At 32.9% G+C, this 27,015-nt stretch overlaps 4 protein-coding genes across 7 annotated transcripts; 3 read left to right on the forward strand and 1 right to left on the reverse strand.

Annotated features, from left to right (window-relative positions):
* Positions 1-776: 776 nt before the first annotated feature.
* On the forward strand, positions 777-5,445 carry LOC107909058 (ATPase family AAA domain-containing protein 3-B). Its single transcript, XM_016836435.2, has 8 exons — positions 777-1,331; positions 1,624-1,719; positions 2,365-2,475; positions 2,561-2,870; positions 3,187-3,277; positions 3,477-3,804; positions 4,082-4,230; positions 4,637-5,445. Exons 1-8 carry the CDS (start codon positions 975-977, stop codon positions 5,148-5,150), a joined length of 1,956 nt encoding a protein of 651 aa, XP_016691924.2. The 5' UTR covers positions 777-974; the 3' UTR covers positions 5,151-5,445.
* A 540-nt stretch (positions 5,446-5,985) lies between these two features.
* On the forward strand, positions 5,986-8,082 carry LOC107908198 (NAC domain-containing protein 45). Its single transcript, XM_016835441.2, has 3 exons — positions 5,986-6,335; positions 6,710-7,002; positions 7,787-8,082. Exons 1-3 carry the CDS (start codon positions 6,134-6,136, stop codon positions 7,841-7,843), a joined length of 552 nt encoding a protein of 183 aa, XP_016690930.1. The 5' UTR covers positions 5,986-6,133; the 3' UTR covers positions 7,844-8,082.
* Positions 8,083-9,085: 1,003 nt separating this feature from the next.
* Positions 9,086-16,879, forward strand: LOC107909060 (pentatricopeptide repeat-containing protein At5g27270). Of its 4 annotated transcripts, none has more exons than XM_016836436.2 (10): positions 9,086-9,718; positions 10,436-11,840; positions 12,004-12,315; positions 12,776-12,880; positions 12,963-13,050; positions 13,125-13,246; positions 14,089-14,153; positions 14,522-15,187; positions 15,989-16,147; positions 16,455-16,879. In XM_016836436.2, exons 1-8 carry the CDS (start codon positions 9,182-9,184, stop codon positions 15,077-15,079), a joined length of 3,192 nt encoding a protein of 1,063 aa, XP_016691925.2. In that variant the 5' UTR covers positions 9,086-9,181; the 3' UTR covers positions 15,080-15,187; positions 15,989-16,147; positions 16,455-16,879. The 4 variants fall into 4 exon arrangements, with proteins under 4 accessions (XP_016691925.2, XP_016691926.2, XP_040954842.1 ...); XM_016836437.2 differs by having other exon boundaries at positions 9,096-9,718; positions 15,781-16,147; XM_041098908.1 differs by having other exon boundaries at positions 9,096-9,718; positions 16,030-16,147.
* A 280-nt stretch (positions 16,880-17,159) lies between these two features.
* On the reverse strand, positions 17,160-22,784 carry LOC107909061 (D-xylose-proton symporter-like 2). Its single transcript, XM_016836438.2, has 14 exons — positions 22,499-22,784; positions 21,989-22,086; positions 21,137-21,215; positions 20,930-20,989; positions 20,721-20,787; positions 20,496-20,620; positions 20,034-20,135; positions 19,527-19,895; positions 19,391-19,438; positions 19,220-19,282; positions 18,632-18,712; positions 18,317-18,415; positions 17,832-17,969; positions 17,160-17,479 (listed from the first exon to the last, which is right to left on the reverse strand). Exons 1-14 carry the CDS (start codon positions 22,541-22,543, stop codon positions 17,348-17,350), a joined length of 1,506 nt encoding a protein of 501 aa, XP_016691927.2. The 5' UTR covers positions 22,544-22,784; the 3' UTR covers positions 17,160-17,347.
* Positions 22,785-27,015: the final 4,231 nt, after the last annotated feature.

Raw genomic sequence — 27,015 nt, forward strand, 5'->3', positions numbered from 1 at the left:
ACATTTTAACATGCTATATAAAATTTGGTAATACGAACTAGAAAATAATTGAAATACATTTAATATTCTTAATTAGATTTATATATCTATTTAAGTTTATTATTATTAATTTCAAACAATGTATTTTATTTTTCATTCGATGTTATTTTATAAATGCACACCTTTAATATCTTATTAAGGTTATATTAGGAATTTAATTTTTTTTCATTTAAATAATTTTTTTCTTATTTATTCTCTCTCATGTTTTCCTCTCGTGTTTTACAGAGATTTCACTTTTCATTATTTTTTACTTTTCTATTATAAATATCTTATTTTTCTTTTGGTTAAAATGTGCTTATAGTTTATGTACTTTTTGAACATTAAAAATTTAGTCCTTATGCTTGTATTTCAAGGAATTTAGTTTTTTTACTTTTAGATTTCAAAATTCAAGTAAAACTCTTAACATTATTATTTTTTATTAAATTGGTTGCTCTGATATTTTGAAATAAAAAAAAACTACTCACTTAATAGTCATGTAATTAAAAAAGATGTTGTAATTAATTTAACATGAAAATTAATAGTAATAATAATTGAACCTGAATTTTGAAATATGAAAAAATAGAGGGACTAAATTCTTAGAAATACAAGCATATGGACAAATTCCTAATTTTCAATAAGTACAGGGACTACATCCATATTTTATACTTTTCTTTTCTATTATTTCGGGGCAAATCGGTTCATTATCCCGGTTGACAGAATTATACATCCGGTTCAACTTAAAACCGCCATTTCACCCTAAAAAACACAAACCCTACCAAAACCCTGAACCTTTCCTTCTTTCACTTTGCGTCTCTCTTTTTGCTTCCAGCATTTTTCACCCACCATGCAACTTCAGAATTCTTGCTTTTAAAGCCAATCCCTTTTGACAAGAAAAGCCTTAGAACCCCAAATCCAATATCACATTTATTTTCTTTCCTGGGGGTGTTCAAAAAAAAATGGCAAAAACTTGTGCAATGGGACTAATCTCAGCTCTTGCAGCAGCTTCTGCATCTTCTTCACTTTTATCCCAAACCAATCAAAACGTTGCTTTTGCTGATGGACCCTTCAATTTTCCTTTATTTTCTTCTTCTTCTCCTTCCCCTTCCCCTTCAGGCTCTCCTCAGTTATCTACTGGGCAACTACCATCTCAGCCGTCTGCTTCACCGGCATCTACGACTGATAAGGAAGGTTCTGGGAATGTTAAGGCTAGGAATGATAATCCAAGGACGTCCTCTGCTGGGTTTGATCCTGAGGCTTTGGAAAGAGGAGCCAAGGCTTTGAGGGAAATCAGCAGTTCCTCTAATGCGAAAAAGGTTTCACCTTTGGACTCCAGAAGTTTAGGTTTCGTTGTTTTATATGTTTGATTTGGGGTTTTCTAGGCCTTTTGGAAAGTGGGTTTCTTTGATTTTGTAGCTTTTTTGAAGGATTTTAATGGATTTTTGTAAAGTTCATTGAAGTGGCATTCTTTTAAATGTTTAGTTTCTGAGTCAGTTGGTTTGGGTTTTTTTTTATTTGAGATTATGAGGATTGAATTAGTTGAATCTTGGTCATTCATTTTGTTAAAAAGGTAAATTTTTTATGCTAATGGCTGATTGCTTGTTGTAGGCTTTTGAACTTATGAAGAAGCAAGAAGAGACAAGGCAGGCAGAGTTGGCTGAAAGAGCTGCAGAATTTAAGGCAATGCAAGCCCAAGCTGAAACTGTAAGTTTTCTTCTGAAATATCTCCTTATGAAGATTTGGTGGCATGGATATATTAATTTCTAATATTAGAACTCTAATCAGATTTTTAATTCTTGGAATTAAATGTTTGTATTTGTTGTCAATTAAATGCATATGTTTTGCTTGTGTCATTCTCAAATATCATTTCTTTTTCTGTTTTTAGGAGTGTAAATAATGTTTAGTGTAATCAAATTAGTCAATTACCATTTTCATTATAAGGCTAATTTACACTAAAAACCCATTTGTACATTTATCATTTTCATTATAAGCCTAATTTGCAGTAAAAGCCCTTTTATACGTAAAAGTGCTTAGTTTACTACACGCTGTAACGTTATTGGCCCTTGTAAACCAAATGTTGCAATGTCATCTTCCTAACATTTGAATACCTACTAATCACATTCCATTGGAATATGGGGATGGTAAGGCACCAAACACCACCTTAATGGCCTTTGGGAGATACAGGCTTTGTCATTTAAATAGTTGGTTTACAATGTTATGAAAACTGAATGTTCTACATTTCATATTCTTTATCCAAACTTGCTTCGGAATGTTGTTATGCATTTGAAACTCTGTTATGGTATGTTGTTTTTCTTTTTCGTTTTTTATTACCTACATGCTTGCTGGCAGGAAAGACAAAGGGTAATATATGATGAACAGAAGAAACTAACTCAGCATCAAGCCCAAACAAAGTCACAGATGGCTCGTTACGAGGATGAATTGGCAAGGAAGAGGATGCAGGCATGTATCTATATATACTTTTGCGTTCATGAAATAGTTACCATGAAATATATGGAAAACAAAATGAATGTCTATGTTATTGTAGGCAGAAAACGAATACCAAAGAGCCAGGAATCAGGAGCTTGTAAAACTGCAAGAGGAATCAGCAATTAGACAGGAGCAGGCTCGAAGAGCTACAGAAGAACAGATTCAAGCACAGCGTCGACAAACAGAGAGGGAGAAAGCTGAGATCGAACGTGAAACAATCAGAGTGAAAGCTATGGCAGAAGCAGAAGGGAGAGCCCATGAAGCAAAGCTTGCTGAAGAAGTCAATAGGCGCATGCTTGTAGATCGTGCAAATGCAGAAAGGGAGAAGTGGGTTGCTGCGATTAATACTACTTTTGATCACATTGGAGGTATTAATTCCATATCATGCATCCTGTAATTGTAGGGAGCTTTAAACAGCTAGATTCCAAAAATGATATGTTCTCTTTTTCCTATAGTTTCTGTATGATCTAATCTAGTAGAAGATAACTGTGCACTGATCAATCCTGCCGCTCCTATGTTTTCTTGCCGTACTGAATGCATTATTTGCTTATTTATGTATTCTTTTCTGGCCTGAAATAGAATTGCTACTGAATGATTACTTTGATATGTTTCTTAAGTCGCATTTGTTTATCTTATACTACTGAAGAAGCTGTGGTTTATTGTCGATGAAATCTTTTTGTCTAGGTGGTTTGCGAGCCATTTTGACAGATCAAAACAAGCTGGTTGTGGCTGTTGGAGGATTGACTGCTCTGGCAGCTGGTATTTATACTACCAGGTAAATTATAGATTTTGCTTGAAGATTCGTATTTTGCGTCTCTGTTTGCCTTGTATAATTGTATATGTTTTGAGGTGTTGATCAGTTGCTTCAAGTTCATTCAATTCTTTCATCAGAGTTTGCCAGTGCTGATTATCGGTTTATTTATTTGTCACAATTTGAGTGTAATTGCTTTTCATTTGTCATCCCTCTGGGGCAGGGAAGGTGCGAGGGTGATTTGGGGCTACGTAGATAGAATACTGGGGCAGCCATCACTTATCCGTGAATCTTCCAGAGGGAAGTATCCTTGGTCTGGCATATTTTCACGTGCTATGAGCTCTCTACGCAATGGGGATAAAACGTCGTCAAAAAATGGAAATGGGTTTGGTGAGGTGATTTTGCACCCTTCTCTTCAAAAACGAATTCAGCAACTATCGGGTGCAACTGCCAATACAAAAGCTCACCAAGCACCGTTTAGGAATATGCTTTTCTATGGCCCTCCTGGAACAGGAAAAACAATGGCTGCAAGAGAACTGGCTCGAAAATCTGTATGAGCTCCTATACCTTCATTGTCCCATTTATAGCTAGCACTTACGTTTATCTTTTATTTGCAGATTAAAAAAATGCATATTTTGATTCTTTGACCATCTTTTGGGTAGTTCAATCTGATGTTAGACTTTGGGTATACAATCGGATTTAAGTGTTGGATACAAATATGTATCCTACATGAATTTGTTCGAATTTTAAAAGTTCTTTGACCATCTTGAATTTGATGCTGTTTTCTTCATTTGTTTTAGTTCTCTGATATATTATATTATTGTTCAGGGATTAGATTATGCGTTGATGACAGGTGGAGATGTTGCTCCATTGGGACCACAGGCAGTTACAAAGATACACCAGTTATTTGACTGGGCAAAGAAGTCCAAGAGAGGCTTGTTGCTGTTCATTGATGAAGCAGATGCATTTTTATGCGAGTAAGTTGACACCATTTGGTTATTTTGCTCCTACTTCTCATTTTTCTTGATGTACCTGTGTCAGTGTTTGACACCCATGTCAAGTATAGGGATATGACCCTGAAAGGATCCTCCAAATATATGGAAAAACTGAGAAGATAAATTGAACATACCTATGTTATACATATTCCTGTATCGGAACTTACACTCGAGTCCATGTAACCAAGTTCTTAATCATGAAACAATCTCCCTTCGTAGTTGTTTAGCCAAGAAGAGGTATTAGTCTTATGGTAAGTGGTAACAATCACATGTCCTCGATAACTGTTGTACACGGAAGTAACCGACCTAGGATGAAAACATTAGAATCCATTGTTAATTTGGAAGGTTACCTTTGAATATTGATTGGTTCAGCTTAACTGTTTTGCAGACGGAACAAAACCTACATGAGTGAAGCTCAAAGAAGTGCACTCAATGCTCTTCTTTTCCGAACAGGTGACCAGTCCAAGGACATAGTCCTTGCTCTTGCTACAAACCGTCCTGGTGATCTTGATTCAGCTGTGGCCGATCGCATTGATGAAGTACTGGAATTCCCTTTGCCCGGGGAAGATGAACGCTTCAAACTCCTAAAGCTCTATCTAGACAAGTACATAGCTCAGGCCAGTTCAAGAAAACCCGGTTTGCTTCAAAATCTTTTCAAAAAGCAGCAGCAAAAGATCGAGATCAAAGGACTGACCGACGATATCTTAAGGGAAGCTGCAGCGAAGACTGAAGGATTTTCCGGAAGGGAAATAGCCAAACTGATGGCGAGCGTTCAAGCAGCTGTTTATGGAAGTGAGAACTGTGTGCTTGACCCGAGCCTATTCCGGGAAGTGGTAGATTATAAGGTTGCAGAACATCAACAAAGAAGGAAACTGGCTGGCGCGGATGGAGATGGCGCATGATTCAATTTCGGGTTTCTTCGGGGGTAAGTTTAGCTGATTAGAAGGCCCGATTTTTAGAGTATAGGGCATCGTGTTGTCATTGTTTTCCCTCATACAATTGGGGTAGAGGTATAAATATATATGGATGTTGAAGTTTTTAATAGGTTAAAATTTGTTTCCCATAAATCCTATGGTTATTCTATACCATAGCCTATGTTAACCAGATTCTTGTTTTCATCTGGTATGTGTCCATTTACATATAACTATCAAGTTTTGAATTTTTATTAAATTAATTATTATTATTTAAAATTTAACATATGTAAGTAATTGAAATAAAATTAGGAAAAGGAATTTATTGAAGATTTAATTGAAATAGTAAGTAAAAGTTTTATTGAAGAATTACATTTGATTTAGAAAGGATTTTTTAAATTAGGAAAAGGAATTTATAAGAATTCAACGTATTGCGTGCAGATAAAATTAGGTTAAAATATGTAATAGGTCCATGTATTCATTACAAATTTAAAATTTAGTCTTTTTACTTTTCAAATTTTAAAATTTAAGTCGAATTGTTAATTTTTATGACATTCCGAAATACAGAAAATAAAACCCCCTCTTAGATCTGAATTTTAAAATTTGAAAAGTAAAGAGATCAAATCCTCGGAAATAAAAATAGGGGGACTAAATTCTTAATTTATAAAGAATACAGGAACCTATTGTATATTTTAACCATAAAAATATTTTTTTAAAAAAGAAGTTGTGATCAATTCGATGAAATCCAAATAATTAAATGCGATATTATTTTTGTTTATTTGTTTTACAAAAAATTCTCTAAAAATTACAGTCCTACTCGGTACTCCTACACAATTAGGATTAGTGAAAAACTTCAATCTTCTTACATATATATGTATATATAGCAATATCAAAACCCCAAGTTTTGTATTCTCCAAGGAAAAAAAAACTACAAATATACACAGAGCAACATCAAAACACTAAGTTTTGTAGCAATGGCGGCGGCTTTAGTTTCTGATGATAGTTTCCTGGATGAGTATGAAGACAAGGCATTACCAATTGGGTATAGATTTGTTCCTCGAGATCATGAGTTGATTTCCTTTTATCTCTTCAACAAAATCAAGGGATTTCAGCTTCCTTCTGATGTTGTCAAAAACATTGATTTTTATTACTTGGATCCGTTTCATTTTTCACCTTGTAAGTTGTTATCTAAACATTAAAGCTTTACGTTTATCCGACTTTCGATAGTCTTTAATGAAGATTTTGTTTTATACTTCTTCCGTGAGCATGGATGTTTAGAGAGGAGATAAGCTCAAACAACGCGATTGTCTCATTGAGTGTTAGAGAAGATGAACCATATACGAGTTGTTCATAATTGAACTTGATTTGCCTTAAATGTCCCATAGTATATAGCGTATGAGTTGAATTCTAACCATGTGTAATTTGCATGGTTTGTGTTCTTAAGCATCCAATGAGACACTTTTACTCTCGAAACTCGAACTTTTAACAGAGATGAGAAGCAACATTAGTTAAACAGAAGCATGAATAAATTGTTGTATTTGTTTTTACAGGTGAATTTAAGCATGGTAGGAAGAATAATGAAGCTTATTACTTCACCAAAACGAAGGAAATAAGGTCGAAAATGGATCGAATAGAACGACATACGAGAAATGGTTACTGGAAATCTTGTGGAAAGGCGGAGGAGATCAAACATGGGGATAGAATAATTGGGTTGAAGAGACTGTTTGTGTTTCATTGGAGAATCCCAGAATTAGGGTTTGGGAATTGGGTGATGCATGAATTCAGCCTTCACCCTACCTTGCTTATACCTCATCCACTACTTGATGAAAAAATCAAGGCCAAGGTATGTTTATATATTTAATTTGTAATAAATATATAATTTGTAATACATAAAAATATACATGCTCATGGGTTGGGCCACATGATCCGGCTCGAAAATCCGTCCAAAAAGTGGGAAGGTTTAAGTAAAAATATAGGCTTGAAAAATGAGTTTGGGCAAAAAATAAGGCTCGTTTAGAAAACGGATCGAGCCTTAGGTAAGGCTTTTTTGCTTGGGCCCGACCCTGCCCGAATATGCAAAAATAAAATACAATTATTTTTTTTACTATTTCTTGCTGTGTTTTTTATTGTTTTGTTACTATTTTCTTGTTTTTTTTTCTCACTATTTTACTACTATTTCATTATTATGTTACTACTATTTTGGTGTTATTATATAACTCTTGTTTTATTGTTAATTTTGTTACTATTTTAGAGGCATTTGTTCGTTAAGTTGCACTTATTTTAGTATACATTTTTAATTTTTTTTATAAACATTTATTTTAATGTTTTTAGTATTTTAGATGCATTATATTTTAAAAAAAATTATATAAAAATAATATAAAAAATTTAATATAGACGTATTAGACTCGAGTTTTAATATTTTTATCTGGATCAAACCTAACAAAAGGGCTTAAATTTTTAATTTAGCTCAACTTAAACCCAACACCTCTAAATAAAAATAAAAAAGTTAATTGTGAAAGTAGATTCTTCTTATATGAAATATAAATTAATAATTTTAATATATTTAATTTTTAAAAACAAAACAAAACAATTTATTATTTTTCTGATTTTTTTTGATTTTTTTTCAGATTCAACGGTGTGTAATTTGCAGAATCGTAAACAGAGAAGGCTATTATGGAGTATAGCTGAATAGGGTTTTTTTTTCCCTTTTTATTATTAAATCTATTTCTTTCGGCAATTATTATTATTCAAGTTCAATGTTAAATAGTATATATTATCGATCGAGTCTTAGTTCAGTTGGTATTAATATTGTTCTTGGTATAAGAGAATATGATTGAAACGCATTACCATTTTATTTGAGGATTGAGAAAAAATTATGTGTAGTTTTAGGTAATTATAATTTTATATTATTTCAATTTTATAATTTTTTAAATATTTATGTTTGATATTTATTTAAAATAACTATACTACATTATTTTTAAATAGTATTAAAAATTAAATATATTCATATCAATTATTTATACTTGTCATTTACTTTTTATAATATTTAATATATAATTGGTAAAGGTGGACCTTCTAAATTTTAAATATTTAAATTTAAGACTTATTATACGCAATTATATGTGTAATTTTCAAATTTCACTTACTATGTGTGAATAATTAAATTCTAAATTTTTTTTAACTAAACCCAACTTAGTATAATTAGATTTATTCAAAAATCAGATTACCGGCTTACATTCAAAAAGTTTGTACAAATATCTCGGGTCTAGACAATATACAAAAAATAAGATTGGATAATAAAAATTAATTCAATTTAAAATAACAACTGCACCTAACATTTAAGGCTCAGCCATGGCAAAAGAATAATATATTTGAGTCTAACCCGAATTATTTTGTACTTTTGTAATATATTATTATTTGATGTAATCACATAAAATTATGTATAATAATACATAATATTATAATATAAATATTAAATCTATTTAAAAATTTGATAAAGATATATAAGATTATTGGATATTAAATTAAAATAATATTTAAAATGGACTTATATTAGCCATAAGAAATGTGAATGAACTTAGAGAAAATTTGAAATCCAACTTAAATAAATATAAAATCTACAAATATTATAAATAAACTCGATCTGAATCTGACCTAATTCGAGTACAAATCGTTTTAAGTTTCATAGTGTTGTTTAAAACACAGTAAACACGATTGAATCAAATTAAAAAATCAATTAAAGTTATGGTTAGATCGATTAAGTTATTTTCCCTATTTTTAAAATATATTTTTAAAAATTTAATAATTTATTTAATTAAATTAATAATTAATAAGTTATTTTCCATCACCGGTCCGGTTTTCAAAACTTGGTAGGGTGACGTGGATTTTATCCGCTCCTTAATTTTCAATTCCCAATAGATTCACTTAACTAACTAAACACTCTTATTTTCCCTGGAGACAAACGGAAAATATAGTTTGCCTCCATTTTTTCACTGAACCTAAGCACCGTGAGTACAAATACAATGGAGTCCCTCAAGTCTACCTTCCTCTTCAGTACAACCCATCTCCACCCTTCATTTACCCTCCCAAAACCACCTTCCAAACCCCCCAAACTTCGCATACGCTCCTCAGTCCGCCCAGACCCATTTTCCCTCAGCGACGGCAACCCCACAAAACCCAAACCCAAATCCAAAAACCCCAAGAACCCACTCTCCGATGACAACGCGCGTCGAATCATTAAGAAGAAGGCCCAGTACTTGAGCGCGTTGAGGCGTAACCAAGGTCCACGCGCCATGACTCCGAAATGGATAAAGAGGACCCCAGAGCAGATGGTGAAGTATTTGGAAGATGAGAGGAATGGGGAGTTGTATGGGAAGCACGTAGTGGCGGCGATAAAGGCTGTTAGAGCTATGGGGGAAAGAAAAGAAGGGGAAGCTGATGTGAGGAGGGTGATGGGGAGTTTTGTTGGGAAATTGAGCTTCAGGGATATGTGTGTGGTTTTGAAAGAACAAAGGAATTGGAGGCAAGTTAGGGATTTTTTTGCTTGGATGAAGTTACAGGTCAGTTGTTTTAGGTGCTTTTCTGCTACTTAATACGCTTCTTTTAGTTGTTAATATTGATTATTTTTAAGTTGAAATTTTGTGGGAACTCATATTTGCTTGAACTTAACATTGAAAATGCTAAACATGAATAGGAATAGTGTAGCCTCTCTACGTTTAATTTTTAATTTTGAAGCGAAGAGATAAAATTTTAAATGTTGTAATGTTGAATGTCTAAAAATTTTGACTTAGAACACGATAAGGACTTCAATCTTACTATCATTTACAGTTTTACCTATTTGCTTCGAAATTAAATGTAAGACTAAATTGCTCGCTTTTATAATTTGCTCCTAAGTTTAACCTGAAATCTTTGATGTTCAAGTTTGTATCATTTATTTTATACCCAATGTCATTATTTCCATGTCTCTGTGTTTGGATTCGGACTGTTTAGCATGTTCCAACGAATGGACTAACTCGCTTCAAATTTATATTATTTCCAATACAAGTAAATTAAGGTTTAAATTTCTCTCTCAAAAAAAGGAGAAAGGTTATAATTTTTTATAATGTAGTTATTCAAAAATAGTTTAGTACTTGTTTTTATATCTGAATATGGTGTTTTCTTTTTTGCTTTTAAATGTGTTATTTTTAACTTTCTTGAAGAGACGGAAAGTAATTATGTTGCTGTCTCCCAAAACATGGACTTTAATAGATTGTAATTATAGACTTGTGCTTGAACAGTTGAGCTATCGCCCGAGTGTTATTGTTTATACGATTGTTTTGCGTGCTTATGGGCAAGTTGGGAAAATCAAACTGACTGAACAGACTTTCCTGGAGATGCTTGAAGCGGGATGTGAACCCGATGAAGTAGCTTGTGGTACCATGTTGTGTACATATGCTAGATGGGGACGACACAAGGCTATGCAGTCCTTTTATTCTGCTGTGCAAGAAAGGGGAATCACACTTTCGACTGCTGTTTACAACTTTATGCTGTCTTCTTTGCAAAAGAAATCACTTCATGAAAAGGTCATAGATTTATGGAGGCAGATGGTTGATAAAGGGGTGGCACCCGATAGGTTCACTTATACAGTAGTAATTCACTCACTTGTTAAAGGCGGTCTTTGTGAAGAGGCTTTCAAGGCTTTTGATGAGATGAAGAAACTTGAATTTGTCCCTGAGGAAGCAACTTATAGCCTGCTTATTAGTTCACACACTAAAGACGGTAAATGGCAGGATGCACTAAATTTATATGAAGATATGAGATCCAGGGGAATAGTTCCTAGCAACTACACTTGTGCTTCTCTTTTAACTTTGTATTATAAGAATGAAGATTATTCACAAGCTCTATCTCTTTTCACAGAGATGGAAAGAAATAAAATTGCAGTGGATGAAGTTATTTATGGCTTGCTAATTAGAATATATGGCAAACTTGGCCTTTATGAGGATGCACAAAGAACGTTTGAAGAGATTGATCAGCTTGGCCTACTAAGTGATGAGAAAACATATTTAGCAATGGCACAAGTCCATCTTAATTCAGGAAATGCTAAGAGGGCTCTGGATATTATTGAAATGATGAAATCTAGAGACATTTGGTTCTCAAGATTTGCTTATATTGTTTCATTGCAATGTTATGTCATGAGTGAAAATCTGGATGCTGCTGAAGTTACATTTCAGGCTTTAGCCAAGACTGGACTTCCTGATTCTGGTTCTTGCAATGATATGCTTAGATTGTATATTAAACTCAACTTGACAGGAAGGGCCAAGAAATTTATTGTCCAGTTAAGGGAAGATCAAATAGCTTTTGATGAGGAGTTATATAGGACAGTTGTAAGAATATATTGCAAGGAGGGAATGCTAGAAGACATTGGTCAATTGACTAAAGAGATGGTTACTAATGATTCGTATAAAGATAACAAGTTTATTCAAACATTTTTTAAAGCTATATGTGGAGAACCCCTCAGATACCAGAAAGTTAAAGGCAATGTGGCCTCTAACCAACTTGACTCCACTGCTCTGGGGTATTTACTTAGGTTGTATTTGGAATGTAAGGATTTCAATAATTTGGAAGAAATATTAAAGTTGTTGCTTGAGACTGCTGGTAGCATGTCTGTATTAACTCAACTAATAAGCAACTTTCTGAAAGAAGGTAAAATTTTGTTCACTATTGTAATAAATATATTTTTCATTAAAGTAAAGAAACATCTTTTAAATTTCTTTAAAAGATTTTCTATTTGTTCGTCCCGTGTGATCGGAACTGCAATTTGGGGTGGTGTGTTTCACTTGAGTGTTGATTTTGCTTTCTTGAATAGGTGATCTATCCAACGTGAAAGCTCTTAATGATCAAGTTGTCAGACTAGGTTGCAGTGTGGATGATGCAACAATTGCATCTATTATTGGTATATATGGGAAGGAACAGAAGCTAAAACAGGCCCAAGATATCTTCACTGCAGTTGCAGATTCTCCCACTTGTGGGAAATTGATATATAACTCAATGATTGATGCATATATTAAATGTGGTAAACCTGAGGCAGCATATTCTCTGTACAAAGAAGCATTCAAAAAGGGGCACGATCTAGGTGCCATTGCCATCAGCAAAGTTGTCTACTCTCTGACTACTTCTGGTATTAGTTTATATAACTCCACAAGACCTACAAAGCATTTTAAATACTTAATGAGGGGTCATACTTATAGTATATGGTTTATATGAGAATCTTCTAAGTAAAAAAATAACTTGGGTTCAAAATTCATTGTTTATAATGCCTATAAATTTGTAGGTTCTTTGCGTAAATAGTTCAATGATTTATCATAAGAGCTAGACCAAACAAGTATCCTTGAAATTTACCCCGTAAAGTTATAGTCTGACAACAGTTGGAATATTTTTTAGAGAAATCCCTTTTTGTTGTAAAAGAAAATTCAGTGTTTTCTTTTTATCTTTTACTGTTGATCTCATGCTAGTATCCTAAGGTACTCGGTTAAAATGTCGAGAAATCTTATTCTTATATGTGTTTCACAGTTTAGTATGCTGTCGTTTCTGATATCCTGCATCACTTTCTATGAGTAACAAGATTAATCTTTCTCCAGGAAAACATCAAGAGGCAAAAGAGATGATACACTTGAGTTTTCAGGACAATTTGGAACTTGATACTGTAGCATACAATACATTTATCAAGGCAATGTTAGAAGCAGGTTGCTTAAAACTATCTTGGTTCACTGCATAATGTGTCTCGCTGGTCAAAGCAGGCAATAACTAGTTGTTTGAATTTTATAGGTAAATTAAATTTTGCAACCAGCATTTATGAGCACATGCTTTCCAAGGGAGTTTCTCCATCAATTCAGACTTATAACACATTGATTAGGTAAGAGGTTGACCATGAGAAATAATTTGTCAATACTTGAATGTTGATGTGACAGTTGCAGCTTATTGGTGCAGTGTTTATGGACGAGGTCGCAAGCTGGACAAGGCAGTGGAGATGTTCAACCTTGCTCACAGCTCTGGCATGACTCTGGATGAGAAGGCATATATGAATCTTATTTGCTATTATGGGAAGGCTGGTAATGCTTTATTTCTTGTCTGTGAAGGCAAATTGGCAGTATTAATTAGCAATTTATACCAATGGAACTTTAACTTTTCCTAAAACAATTTATCCCCTAAAATTTTAACTTTTAAGACCTAAACCCTGAAATTTTCAAAAGTTTCCGGGTCATACCTTCTATGTGAAGCTGTTCAGATGAAAAAAGAAAAATTGCTTGAAAGAATCAAATGACAATCATGTTAATTTCTCATAATTTCTTTTTCGTATCTTCTCGATCCATTCTCCCAAACTTCATTTTTCTCTGTTTTGTACACTGCCTCTGCCCCATTTACTTTTATAATTCTTGCTGCTAACCTCGTCCTTTATCTTCTACCCTTATTCCTCCCAGAAAGGGGCATTATTACTGCTTATGGTTGTTTTATCAAGTTTTTTCTATATATTGTTAGAAATATCTTAGATTTTATTAGCTTGATTCATAATTATAGGAGAAAAATATTTTGTACGTATTTCGATGTAGTAGCCATATGTAGATCATGCATTTTAAAATGAACACATTGCACCTTGAAGTAGGTTGTGCTATTATTTCTTGGCTTCGTCCTAGGTTGCTTTTTTTTTATGACAAGAAGAAAGTTAATGCAAATATTTTTTTTCCATCATTTTGGATTACTTTTTAGCCATTCATAGAAGAATCCAGCTGCTGAATATTATTGCCATAAAGGCTTTAATCAAAGTGTTGACCAAATTTACCCTGAATGGGATAATTGATCATATATGCCTGATTATTGACTAAAACTGCTAGATAATCTAGACAGCAGTTAGGTTTCCGTGTTACAGTATCATCACTAATTTAATATTTTGCAGGTAAGAGGGATGAAGCTTTCTCATTGTTCACTAGAATGCAAGAAGAAGGGATAAATCCAGGAATGGTATGCTTATGTCACTTTTAAGTAATTATGAAGAAGCTAAGAAAGAGACCTAAGAACCATTTGGTTCCTAATGATCTTGAAGGATGATTTTTTGCAATAGCCTTTGTTGATGCATCAACTCTTTTTGCTACTTGGAGTCCTAATTGAAGCATGAGACACCACATTAAAACTGTGCAAGTGTCTGTCGTTATGTATGTTTGCATATATGATGTGGTTTTTGGCGTTACACATTATTTTTTAATGACATGATAGAAGATCCATACATAGAAAAATTTATTAATCCGTTAATCCTCAATTTTAAGTAAAATTTTTACTTGAACTATTATCTACTCATTTGATGCTACTGTTTGCCTTCCGGGGAAATGCAGGTAAGCTACAAAATTATGATCAATATGTACGCCAGTGCAGGTCTATGTGATGAAGTTGAGAAGCTTATTGAAGCCATGCAGAGAGATGGTTGCTCGCTTGACAACTCCACATATCTTTCCCTTATTCAGGCTTATACCAAGTGTTTGAAATATGCAGAAGCAGAGCAAACTATAAGTTGTATGAGAAGAATGGGCATCCCTCCAACTTGTGCTCATTTTAATCTTTTATTGTATGCTTTTGCAAACGTAGGGATGATGAGCGAAGCAGAGAGAGTTTATAAGGAACTAGTTACAACTGGTATAAGTCCTGACCTGGCATGTTACCGTGCCATGCTAAGAGGTTACATTGACTATGGATTGGTGGAAGAAGGCATCAACTTTTTTGAGCAGATTCGGGATACTGCCGAACCAGATAAGTATATCATGAGTGCAGCCGTGCATATTTACAAGTATGCGGGAAAGGAACCTGAAGCTAGCAGTGTTCAGGATTCCATGAATAATTTCGGGATCCCATTTTTGGAAAACCTCAAAGTTGGAGCCAAGATGAAAATCCCTTGATCTTTAAGAGTACCATTCCAGCACAATGCTTCGAATTTGAAAATTATCTTCATTTCTAACCAATACCAGCTTTTTTTCCTTCTTTTGAAGAAGGCCATTATTTACCAGGTTAGCCCTTCTCTGTGTTTTCTTTTTCCTGCATCAGATATATTTTATTGTTCTTGTGGTCTTCCCCAGAAATTGGTTCATATGCCTATTCATGTAGGCAAACACTTTCGTTCAACTTTACAAAATCATGACTTTTGTTGTTCATTTCCCAAAATCCCTTCTGGATGTTGCATCTGCATATTTTCCTTTATGTAGTCATGATTCATGAAAATTTTTTGGGGTACATTACAAACTGGGGGAGGAGATTACATCAACAGGGTTTGAACCTTGGTCATTGGGGTGCTAAACCAGGGGCTTAACCACTGCTCCCCTGTGCTGTTGGCATGAAATGTTTCTAAAGCCACATCATTTTTGTATGGAAGTTTTAACAAAACTATCATTACCGTGGAAATTAGAGTCTTGGGTTCTTGTACTCCAGTAAACATCTCAAGTCGTTGATAGGTGAACCATTCATCAATCTGAACCATCTTTCTAGTATAATCTTTCTATTCGTTCTTTTTACAATTGTTTGATTGATATTTGACAATGTCTAAGAATCACTTTTAACATGGAAATCTCTTCATCAATAGATCTCACCTGATAGTTGCTTACAGGGGATCTGAAGATTGATGGACCATTAGGCCTTAGATTATTCCAAGTTATTTTTCACTTGGTGGAGTTATGGACATGAGGAAGAGCCTTGAGGATTTCAAAGCAGTTGTTTATCTCTGCTGTTGAAATCACCAGACTCTTGTATTTTTGCACCAATTTCTTTAACCATTTGAACAGAATTAAGCTTTAATATTCTTTTTTAACTGCTAGAATCCACAACTTGAACACCCATACTTGCACTGCTATTGTTGGCAACTGGAGGTCTTCTTTTAAAACTACCTTAACAACCACATTGGAACACTGCCATGTTAGCTTCAGCAAGCAAACGGAATCTTCTCCTCTGAACTGCCCAATTGTTGTAATTCTATGGTGAGGATGTTTTTCTACTTTTCTTCTGAATGAAAAACAGAATCAAGATTTTTTATGTGCTTTTGAACTTTAAATAATGAATAAAATATTCTCCTTTCAAAATTTCTACTGACTTCCCTCTCCTACCTTTTCTTCAAGAAACGGAAAAGGGCAAGGTGAGGAGGTTCAGATTATTGGTTAATTAACATGAGTCTTTCTTATCTGTAGTGCAGACTTAATATTTCTTTTTCTTTTATATTGTTTGTTTACTTTCATTTTTGTCCCCTTTATGTTATATCGATGATTGTGCTTTCTGCCCATTGTTTAGGTACCCGAGTTTATTCTATCTATGCTATTTGGGGGCCTTGTGGTCAAATGGAAATGCTAACATGAAAGCAACTCTTGCATCCGTATTGAAAGGGCTGATGAAGAAAGATACTCTTTGTTGCTTCCTTTCAAGAACCTTGACAGGAATCAGAGCTGGCAGCAGCCCTATTCAACTGAGGGAACTTCAGGTCGGTGGCATTCATAAAGTTAGGTGAAAAGAAAACCCAAGTATTACCGAGACTCTTATAACAATGTTCAAAAACTAGTTTTGGCCGGAAAACTTGATCAATCAATCGATATTTAGCTTGTAAAAAATAACATTTCAAGTATTAATTGCTCGTTGGAGCTCTCAAGTTCAATGCCTTCGCTTTTGGATGATTATTCTTTAGTTTTGATATGCCATTTATGTTACCCCATGCATTGCCAGCTTGATTTATCTCACCTTAAGCTCGGGTGAATGTCAGACTTGGATATGTTCAACTTTTTTATACGTTAAAATATCCGAATACCCATGGTTGTATGGTAATGTAATATAACATACGAACATGATAATACTTTTGTGTTTAGGAACCTGGAAATTTAAGTGAAGTGAATTTTATCTGATTTCAATTTTTCGTTTGGTTCGCGAGCTGAAAGTAAAATTTACTTTTCATAGCTTTGTTTACCTTTACAGCTCATCTCTAAGTTATTTTCTTTCTGAAGAATATGAAGAACTTCCCTGCATATATGAACTTACATGGGGACATATTCTACAAAGCGTTCAGCCATGAGATACATACCGTCTTTTTACCTAAATGTTGCAGAACATGAAGAACTTCCCTGCATATTTGAACTTACATAGGGACATATTCTACAAAGCATTCAGCCATTGAATAAGTAGCACAGTGCCGAAACCTATAGACATTTCACCTCGATTTCCTCGAGAGTTAACCCCTTCGTCTCCGGTACAATGAAGAATATAAAGACGAGAGATAATATAGCTATCACTCCAAACACATAAAACACAATCCCAGCTCCAAGCCATGCCTACAGTCAAAACAGAAACTACAGTAACCACTGGCAGTACCTAAAGACAATGGTATTCTGAAGAGGGAAAAAAAGAAAACGAAAAATAATGCCATAATCTATCTTAACAAAAGTTTAGAGAACATTAGTACAAAACAATATCTTCCATCCTTCATGATTCAAAAAATAAGGCATGTATATATTAATGTAGGAGAGCTAAAGCAAACTACGATGCTTTGACTTTTCATTTCCTTGAAGGACTCATGTTCGACACATATTTGGAATGTGTATGGGGTACAATCTTCTAAATATATGGAAAACATAGAAAAGAATTATGATTGAGGCAGTATATATGATGGAAATGCTTAAGTACCTTCAAAGGAGAAAATGCAAATGTTACGAGTGCATTTGCTCCGAAATTCACAAGTACGGCAACACTAAGTCCTCGCCCTCTGAGGCGTAGGGGAAAAACCTCTGAGATCATCAGCCAACCAATAGGACCAAACGATAGCTGCATCATAAATTAGTAAGCACGGAAGCCAAAACTAAATAGATTTGAATCCAAAACTTGTTTAACACAAACAAACAGAGTGCCATAGAATAGTGAGGCAAGAACTTTCATGATGCATATTTTTCACTACCATTTTAATGAATTTCCAATAATGGAAACCAAACAACAATAGTTACACGGAAGTATAGCCTGGATGCAACAAAGTTTCAGTCTAACCAATATCTACAGAAACCAATAAGATAATGAAGGCATTAATGAAATATACTATAGATGAGCACTGTAACATTAGAAGTACGTATGGTGAAAAAGATCATTAAAATGAAGAAAGGAAAGACAATATTGATAACCTGATAACACCCGACATACAACAGCAGTGCAACAACAGCAATAGCCGCCAAATCATCCAGGAAAAGGTAATATGATCCAAGAAGGAACAAAGAAATAACCTGTCACACAGACAAATAACATATTTCATAATAGGAAATTGTTTTTAATTTCTTGCTAGCATTTCAAGTCAAATAATTGAACCCAGATTTGAATTATTTAATTGCAGTAAGCAAACAGAAACATGGATCCAATGGAATGACCTCACAAACTTGATTAAAGAACATGTAAACTTTTTCCTCTAACAGTTCAAAAAACAAAGAGGTAAAAGGACTTACCATCCCGGAAACACCACCCAATAAAAGAGGTCTCCTCCCGAGCCTATCGACAACTACAACGGCTACTCCTGTCATAATCAACTATAACAACAACAAAAAATTGTCAAGACTTTCTGGTTGAGACAGCTACCAAGTACCAATTAGAGACAGCATGATTTGCCAACCATGCAGAAGGTAGCAATGGAAACCATCTTATAGGCATAAAATTTACTTTAAAAACAAAATAACTTTTTTGTTCATGACAGTTGCTGGCATCTTGATAGCAGGTCACATGTGTTTCTTTACATGGATGCCATTGGAATACAAATCATGCAAGAAAGAATCTATCAAAAATCTTCCCAAGCACTAAAGATCTGTAGTTTCTCAGAGGACTTCATACATTTGGTGGAATATCTTTCATATGGTTGACTAGCAAAGTCAAGCATCTTGTGTCAGCTAAGTAAAATGAAACTTTGCAGTAGAGATACACATACTCTCTAAGTCATGAAGCAATAGAACATAGATATATAAACATATGGAAAGTTCAATATGATAAGATAGCATTTACAAAACTTTGAACAAGTTTATCTATCTATGAAAAGAATCTACCTTAAGTAAACCAAGTAAAATTGAGACTCGGGTAGCATCAGATGCTGCAGAAAATCCTGCACTCTATTAGATTTGTCTCAGTTAGGATGAAGTACATGTCTTCTTCTAAATCCATCAAAAACTCGCTTTAAATTTGGCAATGAGTACCATCAACGTAAATCAGTTTCATACCTGAAGGATTGATGCAGCATAATAGAGCACACTTGGTTGACCAGTGATCTATCATGAAATTGAGGGTACAAAGTCAGTCAAACTGTAGGTGCAAAATATCTACATAAGGGGTAGCTCCTTAGTTAATGATGAATACCTGTTGAAACAAAACTAAACCTGCACCTATAACCATGGCTTTCAAGCATTTTCCATGGAATATTTCCCCTAGTGCGACCTCTTTTTCTTCACCAACATAAGAAAGCTCAGTCAAAATCTCATCTACATGCTGAGAAGCTGAGTCACCAATAGATTGACCCCTGAGTCGGCATAAACAACATACTGCAGTTTCTCTTAACTCCTGCATATTGCCTTTTCCCTGAATGGCACGTAATAGCAGCCATCTGGGTGATGCTGGAAGCCAGCACATTCCAATTCCCATGATCACTGCCAAAGGGGTACTAGCTCCGTACATATAGCGCCAGCCAGAAACTGTTTCAACTAAGAGGCTGCCAATTCCATAACCAGCCTGCAAAATATCCAGTAGCTTACTGTTTGCATGTTAAATTAAAAGCAAAATTCAAAGCAGATATTGGTGGATTAGACTTCATGCTATAATGACTTAAAACAAAATGAAAAACCCTGAGAGATGAGTTGAAGCACTTACAACCATCCCAAGAACTATAAAGAACTCTTTGAGAGAAATTAGCACGCCACGAATCTGACTTGGAGCTGTCTCAGCAATGTACATCGGGGCAGCATGCATTGCCTAGAAGTGAATAAACTTAAAATTCATTCACTCATTCACGCAAACAGCTAGCTTATTTTAAAAACAAAAGAAAACAAAACAAAAGTAAATTCTTCTTTATAGTTATAGATGATTCTTTTTCAATGACTATGTTGTCTGGTAGCTAATTGTTGAAAATTTGCAGTTTCCCTGAATATAAGAATACAACAATGTACTGAACTTTTATCTTGTTACACAATTTGTTTAAATGATATGCTGTTGTGCATTGAGGTTATACATGTACATGGTTGTAAACAGAAATATAAACCCAAAAGAAGTGTATGCTACAACATGGTCATCCAGAAGATTCATAAGCTAATGCCTGAGTATTTAGTATATTACCAGTCCAATCCCTATGCCATACACAAAACGTCCAATCACCATAACTACTAAGTTAGGTGCAAATGCTGTCACAAGCGCTCCTACAAGGTACATGATGGAAGCCATAATTAACTCCCTTCGTCGTCCTATAATTCAGATAAGTCATTGCAATTTCATCAGAAAAAGCCTTATAATTGAGTTCAAAGATACGGTTCCCATCACAAGTTATGAAAAAAAGAAACTGACCTAGAAAGTCGGCAATATTAAAAGCCAAGAATGAGCCAATTAAGGCCCCATATAATGAGCCACTAGTCTGTGGAAAGCAACAAAAATAATAATTTGCATGGTAAGTTCTTTGCATTGCTACTTACAAACATGTGCTTCAACAAGAAACAGAAAGTTTGCACTAATGACTGGTAATGTCAATAAATAATGAGAGACAATTGGGCACTCACAATGAGACCAACTTCGACCGAAGACAAGTCATACCATGAAATTCCACTTAGGGTAGCTGACTGCAAGAAAATATGAGGATTAAATACCAGAAACATGGTATAATAGCAAGTTCGAAGAATTAATTGCCACAGACCCAAATAGAACAACAATAAAAGCATGATAATTAACAATATTTACTGCAGCTCACTACTACATAAAAAGTATACCTCAATTGAAATTGTGGCACAGGATGTAGCACCAATATCATAACCATATAGAAGTCCTCCAAGAGCTGGGAAGAGAAATCTGAAATCAGAAGACATTCCTTCGGTAAGAAAAAAATAATCACACAAACGTTTAGGCTCCTTGAAGTTAAAATAAATGATCAGCTAATCACAGTTTAGGCCTTGTATTAGCTCCAGTTTGACTGCTGGCTTTGAAAATTCCATGGATTGTACCCTAAGTTGTTTGTTTTAATGAGGTTATTGAGGAATGATCAAGACTCAAGAGTATTTATTAGAGCTAACATTTTACTAGAAGCATCTTCCATTTTTGTTTAAGCAGCATTTACATTGTTACACCATTGAATCACTTCTTTAAGTCATGAGGCATCTCCAGATATGATGAAATAATTTCGTGTGAAACAACAAAGGAAGAAGCTACAAATCCCATCAGAAAACCTTGGATTGCAACTCAATTCTTAATCAAATCCAAGCTATTTCAAGTAGATTAAATAACAGCCATGTTCATAGTAATATATAAGTCAAAATATCTTTTCGTTAGTTTAGCTAACGGAAATGAAACATTTAATAGAACAATAATAACCATTTCCCCCTCATTCCCATACATGAACTTCTTTCATACCAGGCCAAAAGGCCAAATCTTTAAGCAGCACCCAATTGAACATTTGCCATAGCATAAATTTGCCAAGTAGTTACTATATGTTGGAATCATGGTAAGAAAGATATGGTTGCCAATATTTTAACAAATGTGTTGATGTTTCAGGTTTTTCATTGCATATATCAATACAATCAATACAAAAACCGAACGGTAAACAAAAATCTCAAAGAGAAACTCACGGAAGGATAGCAGCGGAAGCAGAATAGCTTTCAGAAGTGTGAATCCCATTAACAAGAGGTTCATGTTCTGGACCAATCTCACCAGAAGACCTTCCCACCTAATAAAATCAACAATTCATTCATCAACTCTAAAATTAACTCATGCAGCTGAAAGGGTAGTCTTTTGGTTAATTACAGGGAAATCAGGGTACTCTTAAAGGATATATATTCACAAATTAAAGATATCATAATGTCTTCAATTACTTTGAGTCCAAATAATAAATAAAAAAAACTTATAGAATTCAATCAATCTTATGCATTAATATGGGGTTCTTTAATTTATTTTCCAGCTCTTTCAAAGAAGAAAGAAATTTGATAAGCAAACACCGAGATACCCATTTCTTAAAAAAGGATGCCAACTAATACCCAATACTTGTCCTTCATTTTCTTACACGTTCATGCATTTTCTTAGTAACCAAACAGGTAAGAAAAGAAAAACCCAGATTAAGTAATGAAGAGAGAAAACAAAACCTTTCCAAGAGAGGAAAGCCCAGGTTGCTCATGATCTGATGCCATGCTTCTTTTAGAAAAGAATCTGAAACTGCAACAGAGTTCACGCTTATAAGAGCGACTAATTAGTACGATTTTGAGCTCTTTTCTTGCTGGGAAACCAAACAACAAAAAAACAGATAAAGCTCGTTTGACAATTTGTTGGAATAAATTTTTTGTTTATATGAAAATAATTTTTATGGTAGAAAACTAGAAATTACCATTAAAAAGAAAAATATTGAAACTTGAATGTTGGGTGTCAGGCGGTAGTTGTTGAGTTGATTTTTGAAACGTTAAAAATTTTTATTTTTGGATTTCTTTTACTATGAGAAATTTTGGTTAGCTTTTGATCGAATCAAATCGAATTAAATGGTTTTGCCCACTCATCATAATTAAATATACAATTTCATATGGGTTAATTTTTTTATTTGTTTAATTGCTTCTATTATCTTTTGATTCTTATCTTTTATGTGTTTTGAAATTAAAAATATATTAAATGTAAAAAATATAATTTTTTAATAAAAATTATTTTAAAAATAAAATGTAAAATTGATACCAATAGAAAATTTTAACACTAATACTTTATAATATCATCAATACTTCAATTTTAACAAAAATTGATAAAGATTTAGCATGATTAAAAAAAATGAGGTTTGGAGAAGTAAAAGTTATAAAAAGGAAAGCAAAAAGATTCGAGTTGGTTTTGAGGGAAAGCAGGTTCGGTATTTAGTTTATTCGAATTTGAAAAATCAACTCGATTTTTCTAGTCGAATTGAATTGTGCTTACCCCTAATGAGAAGGACAAGATTTTTCAATTGATTCTCACAGTTTAATTGATTTATTTATTCAATTTAATCGGTTCTAAGCGATTCATAAGTTCAATCTAATCCTTCTCTAATACATTTTTGATACATTCAATCTATTTGATCTAATTCTATTTAAAATTTCAAACTTACTGCAAGTACTTTGAAAAAAAACAGGATAAGGTATTATTTCAGCTTTATAAACCCTTTTGTCCAAAATATATATAAATTCCTCTAACAAACAACTCAAAACAAATCTTGAGTTTTGCTTCAATAACAAGTAACTTAAATATGAATTGTTAGAGGCGAGCTCAAATCTTGAGAAAATCGTCTTGAAATACAACACTTCCCTATTTATCATCTCTTAGGATCACATTATATCAACTTAGGCGTAGTCTTAATTCGACAATCTATCACTTTACTCTTGAATTTATATGATAATATGTTCCTATCATAAAGCTTATAACAAGTTCCGTATTTTTGTTAAAAACTCATTTTTACACAAGATCTAGATTGATTGAAAACCATAAAAATAATACATCTGAATCACTAAGAGCAAAATTAATCATAACAAATTATAAATCAAACATAGAATAATTTGGACAATATCTATATGTAATAAAATTAAAATGATATTGAACTCAAATTTGAATTCGAATTGTATTGCTCGTATCACTATCCTTAATATTACATCAAAATAAATTTAAACTCATAAGAAAACATTTTATCATTAATGAAAGAATGTGGTGGAAAATAGGGAAACGTTCATGGCATGAATTTTTGACCCGTCCGATCAAGTGGGACCTATTTTTACATAATTTCTTCTATCCCAATTGGGTCCGTCTAGATAATTACTTTCACAGTAATAATGTCATCTTCAATTTATTTATTTATATATTTAGATTATTGAGTTAAAATCATAAATAAATTTAAGATAACTTACAAATTTAATCACTTACATTTTGATCACCCTAATTTTAAAAAATATATGAATACAGTTACTAGCGTAATTAATCTGTTACGTTTTAGTCTTTGAATCACCACTTCCCTCTCTAGACACACTCCCTTTAAACTTTCAATTTGTAAAGGGATTCATTTCTTACTCTCTTTAAACTCGGTAGGAAAAGGATTAGGAGTTAAAAGAAGTCGATTATTCAAGTAGTCAAATAATATAACCGGAAACTACATGGATTCCATGTATTTATTAAACGACAGTTTTGTTGCCACATGATATTTTAGTCACAACATTAATGGAGGGATAACAATTTAGTGATAAAAAAACGCAAATCGACAAAATTAATGATTATATTGTAGTTTTTTAAAAGTTTAGTGATCAATATGTAATTTAAACTCTATATAAGTGACTAAACTTGTAGTTTACCCATAATTTTACGAGTTAACAATTTGGCAATCTCTTGTAATACATATTTTGAAAAAAAGAGTATAAGTACAATCATACACAATTACAAAAAATACATCTGAATCACGATAAAAACATGAATATAATATAACTTGAACTAGCATAACTTTAGAAACAATCCAACATGTTGAGAGTTATAAAACAAAATAAATTTAAACAAGACATAGCACTAAAAATCATCTTAACATGTAAAGCTTTTTATTAAGGATTTAAAAGGTTATCACATTTTTTGATTTTTTTTTCATATTTTAAAAGATACGTGTCATTACATAAATATGATTGTCAATAAATATAATATTATTATTGATGTAAAATGTGCTGAGAGTTATTTAGTGGCATTTGACAATACCACTGAGGTGGTTAAAAAATTTGCATTATTTGATTTGACAATTTAATGAATAAAATATTTAGATCTGGTTATGTGTTGTTATATTGAAGATACTTTGGTCTATCTATGAAAACTAATTCTTATCATTAGAAAATTGGAATAGATTCGAGTGAACCAATTAAATTGTTAGAATATGGAGATTTGATCAAGCTAGTGTTGTTGATTTTAGTGAGCATAGTGACTTTGTTTTGATTGTTATTGATGTAATAGTTATTTTCAATGAGTTACTTTGTATCTAAATTCTATGTTAGCAAACCGAATTTTATATATGTTTTGAGGCTTGTCTAAGTTATGTAATAAGAGCTTATTGAGTGCATTCTAATTTGTTCATTGGGGAACGTTTTTTTTAAGAGAGTGCAAACTGTTATTGTAAACATTGGTAAAGTGTTTACTTTCTCATAGGGAAGATTTAAAGGTTAATCTTTAGGTATAAATGTAAGATCTCTATAGTTTGGGATAAAAGATAGTCGAATTACTCACTGAGTTAGACTTCGCAGACATAGAGAAACGAAACTGCTAAACAAACCTCTCTGTTATTTCTGTTTTGTTTGCACAATTTTTCATTCTGAGCAAATAAACAACTTAACTTATATATTATTATATACTCTTTTTGTCTCAATTAAAATTTTATATGAGACAAAAATTACTTAAAACAGATAAAAATGTTTTTCTCAAAAAATAAAATTAAAAATGTGACAACGTTATAAATATAAAAATATTAAAAATTATATAAATGTAAAAAAAATATGAGTTTTGGTATTTATTGGCTTAGAAAGGTAGGAAGACCAACCAATTTTGTCATTTATAGCACATAAATTAAACCAACAACTTGAAACCTTTAACGGCTATCGTTAGTCCAAGTTTCATTTGTTCACGGGCTAAGTTGGGCCCAAATTTAATGGGCAAGGTTAGGTAGTTTCCAACAAGAGTGACTGAGCCGAGTTGAATTTGAATATTGGTAAGTTTGAGCTCAAGTTTAGCTTGAAATTTAGAGTTTAATATTTAACTCAAACTCGATTAAATATTTATTTTTAAGCCCAAGTTGTTCGAGTTTGAGTTCAACTTAATTATTATTAAATCAAATTCAATTTTTTTCGAGTTGAAATCGATTATTTTGTGCGCACTAATTTCTCATTCATACCCTTAGTCTTCAAAACCAAATCATTACTCATATAATATTTAAAAATTGCATAAATTAAGCTTTACCTTGGCAAAAGCGAAAGCCTTGAGTTCTTGAACATCTAAAATTGAGTTCCACCATGCCCAAATGTTAGGTGAGTTATTTTTCAGATTGTTTTAGATCTAAGTAGGGACCAAGCCAAAAAATTATTTTAGGAGGGTCAAGATTAAATTATATTTTTCAATGGAGGTCAAAGTAATAATTTTATCAATTTATTAACATATTATTTCATAATTTTTAAAGGGACTATAAATAAAATTTACCATCTTAGGGGTTGAAGTGCAATTTAACCATGATATTAACTTAAAAATTCAAAAAAAAATTTCCATTTGGTTACGGGCCTTGCCTCCCTTAATACCAGCCCTTGATCTAACTCCCACCATATGTAAACGATTTATTTTGATTTAACTCTAGATATATTTTGATATTCATCTACTATATTTCATAAATTTATTTTAATTTTAGTTGACTAGACAAGAATTATTTATAATTTATAGTATACTTATATTTATGATTTTTCTTATAATAATTATATTTGCAAAGTGTTAAAAAATGTTTATATTAATATTTATGTATTTTTATAATTAAATCAACAAATATAATTGAGACAAAGTCATGCTGGCCCAAATTATAAAATGCTTTATCTAAAGTCGAACTCAAACAGGCCCAAACTATTGGACCTGATGGATTAAAGCACAAAAAATCTAA

This window comes from Gossypium hirsutum, chromosome D08, assembly GCF_007990345.1.
Source record: "Gossypium hirsutum isolate 1008001.06 chromosome D08, Gossypium_hirsutum_v2.1, whole genome shotgun sequence".
Classification (NCBI taxonomy): domain Eukaryota; kingdom Viridiplantae; phylum Streptophyta; class Magnoliopsida; order Malvales; family Malvaceae; genus Gossypium; species Gossypium hirsutum.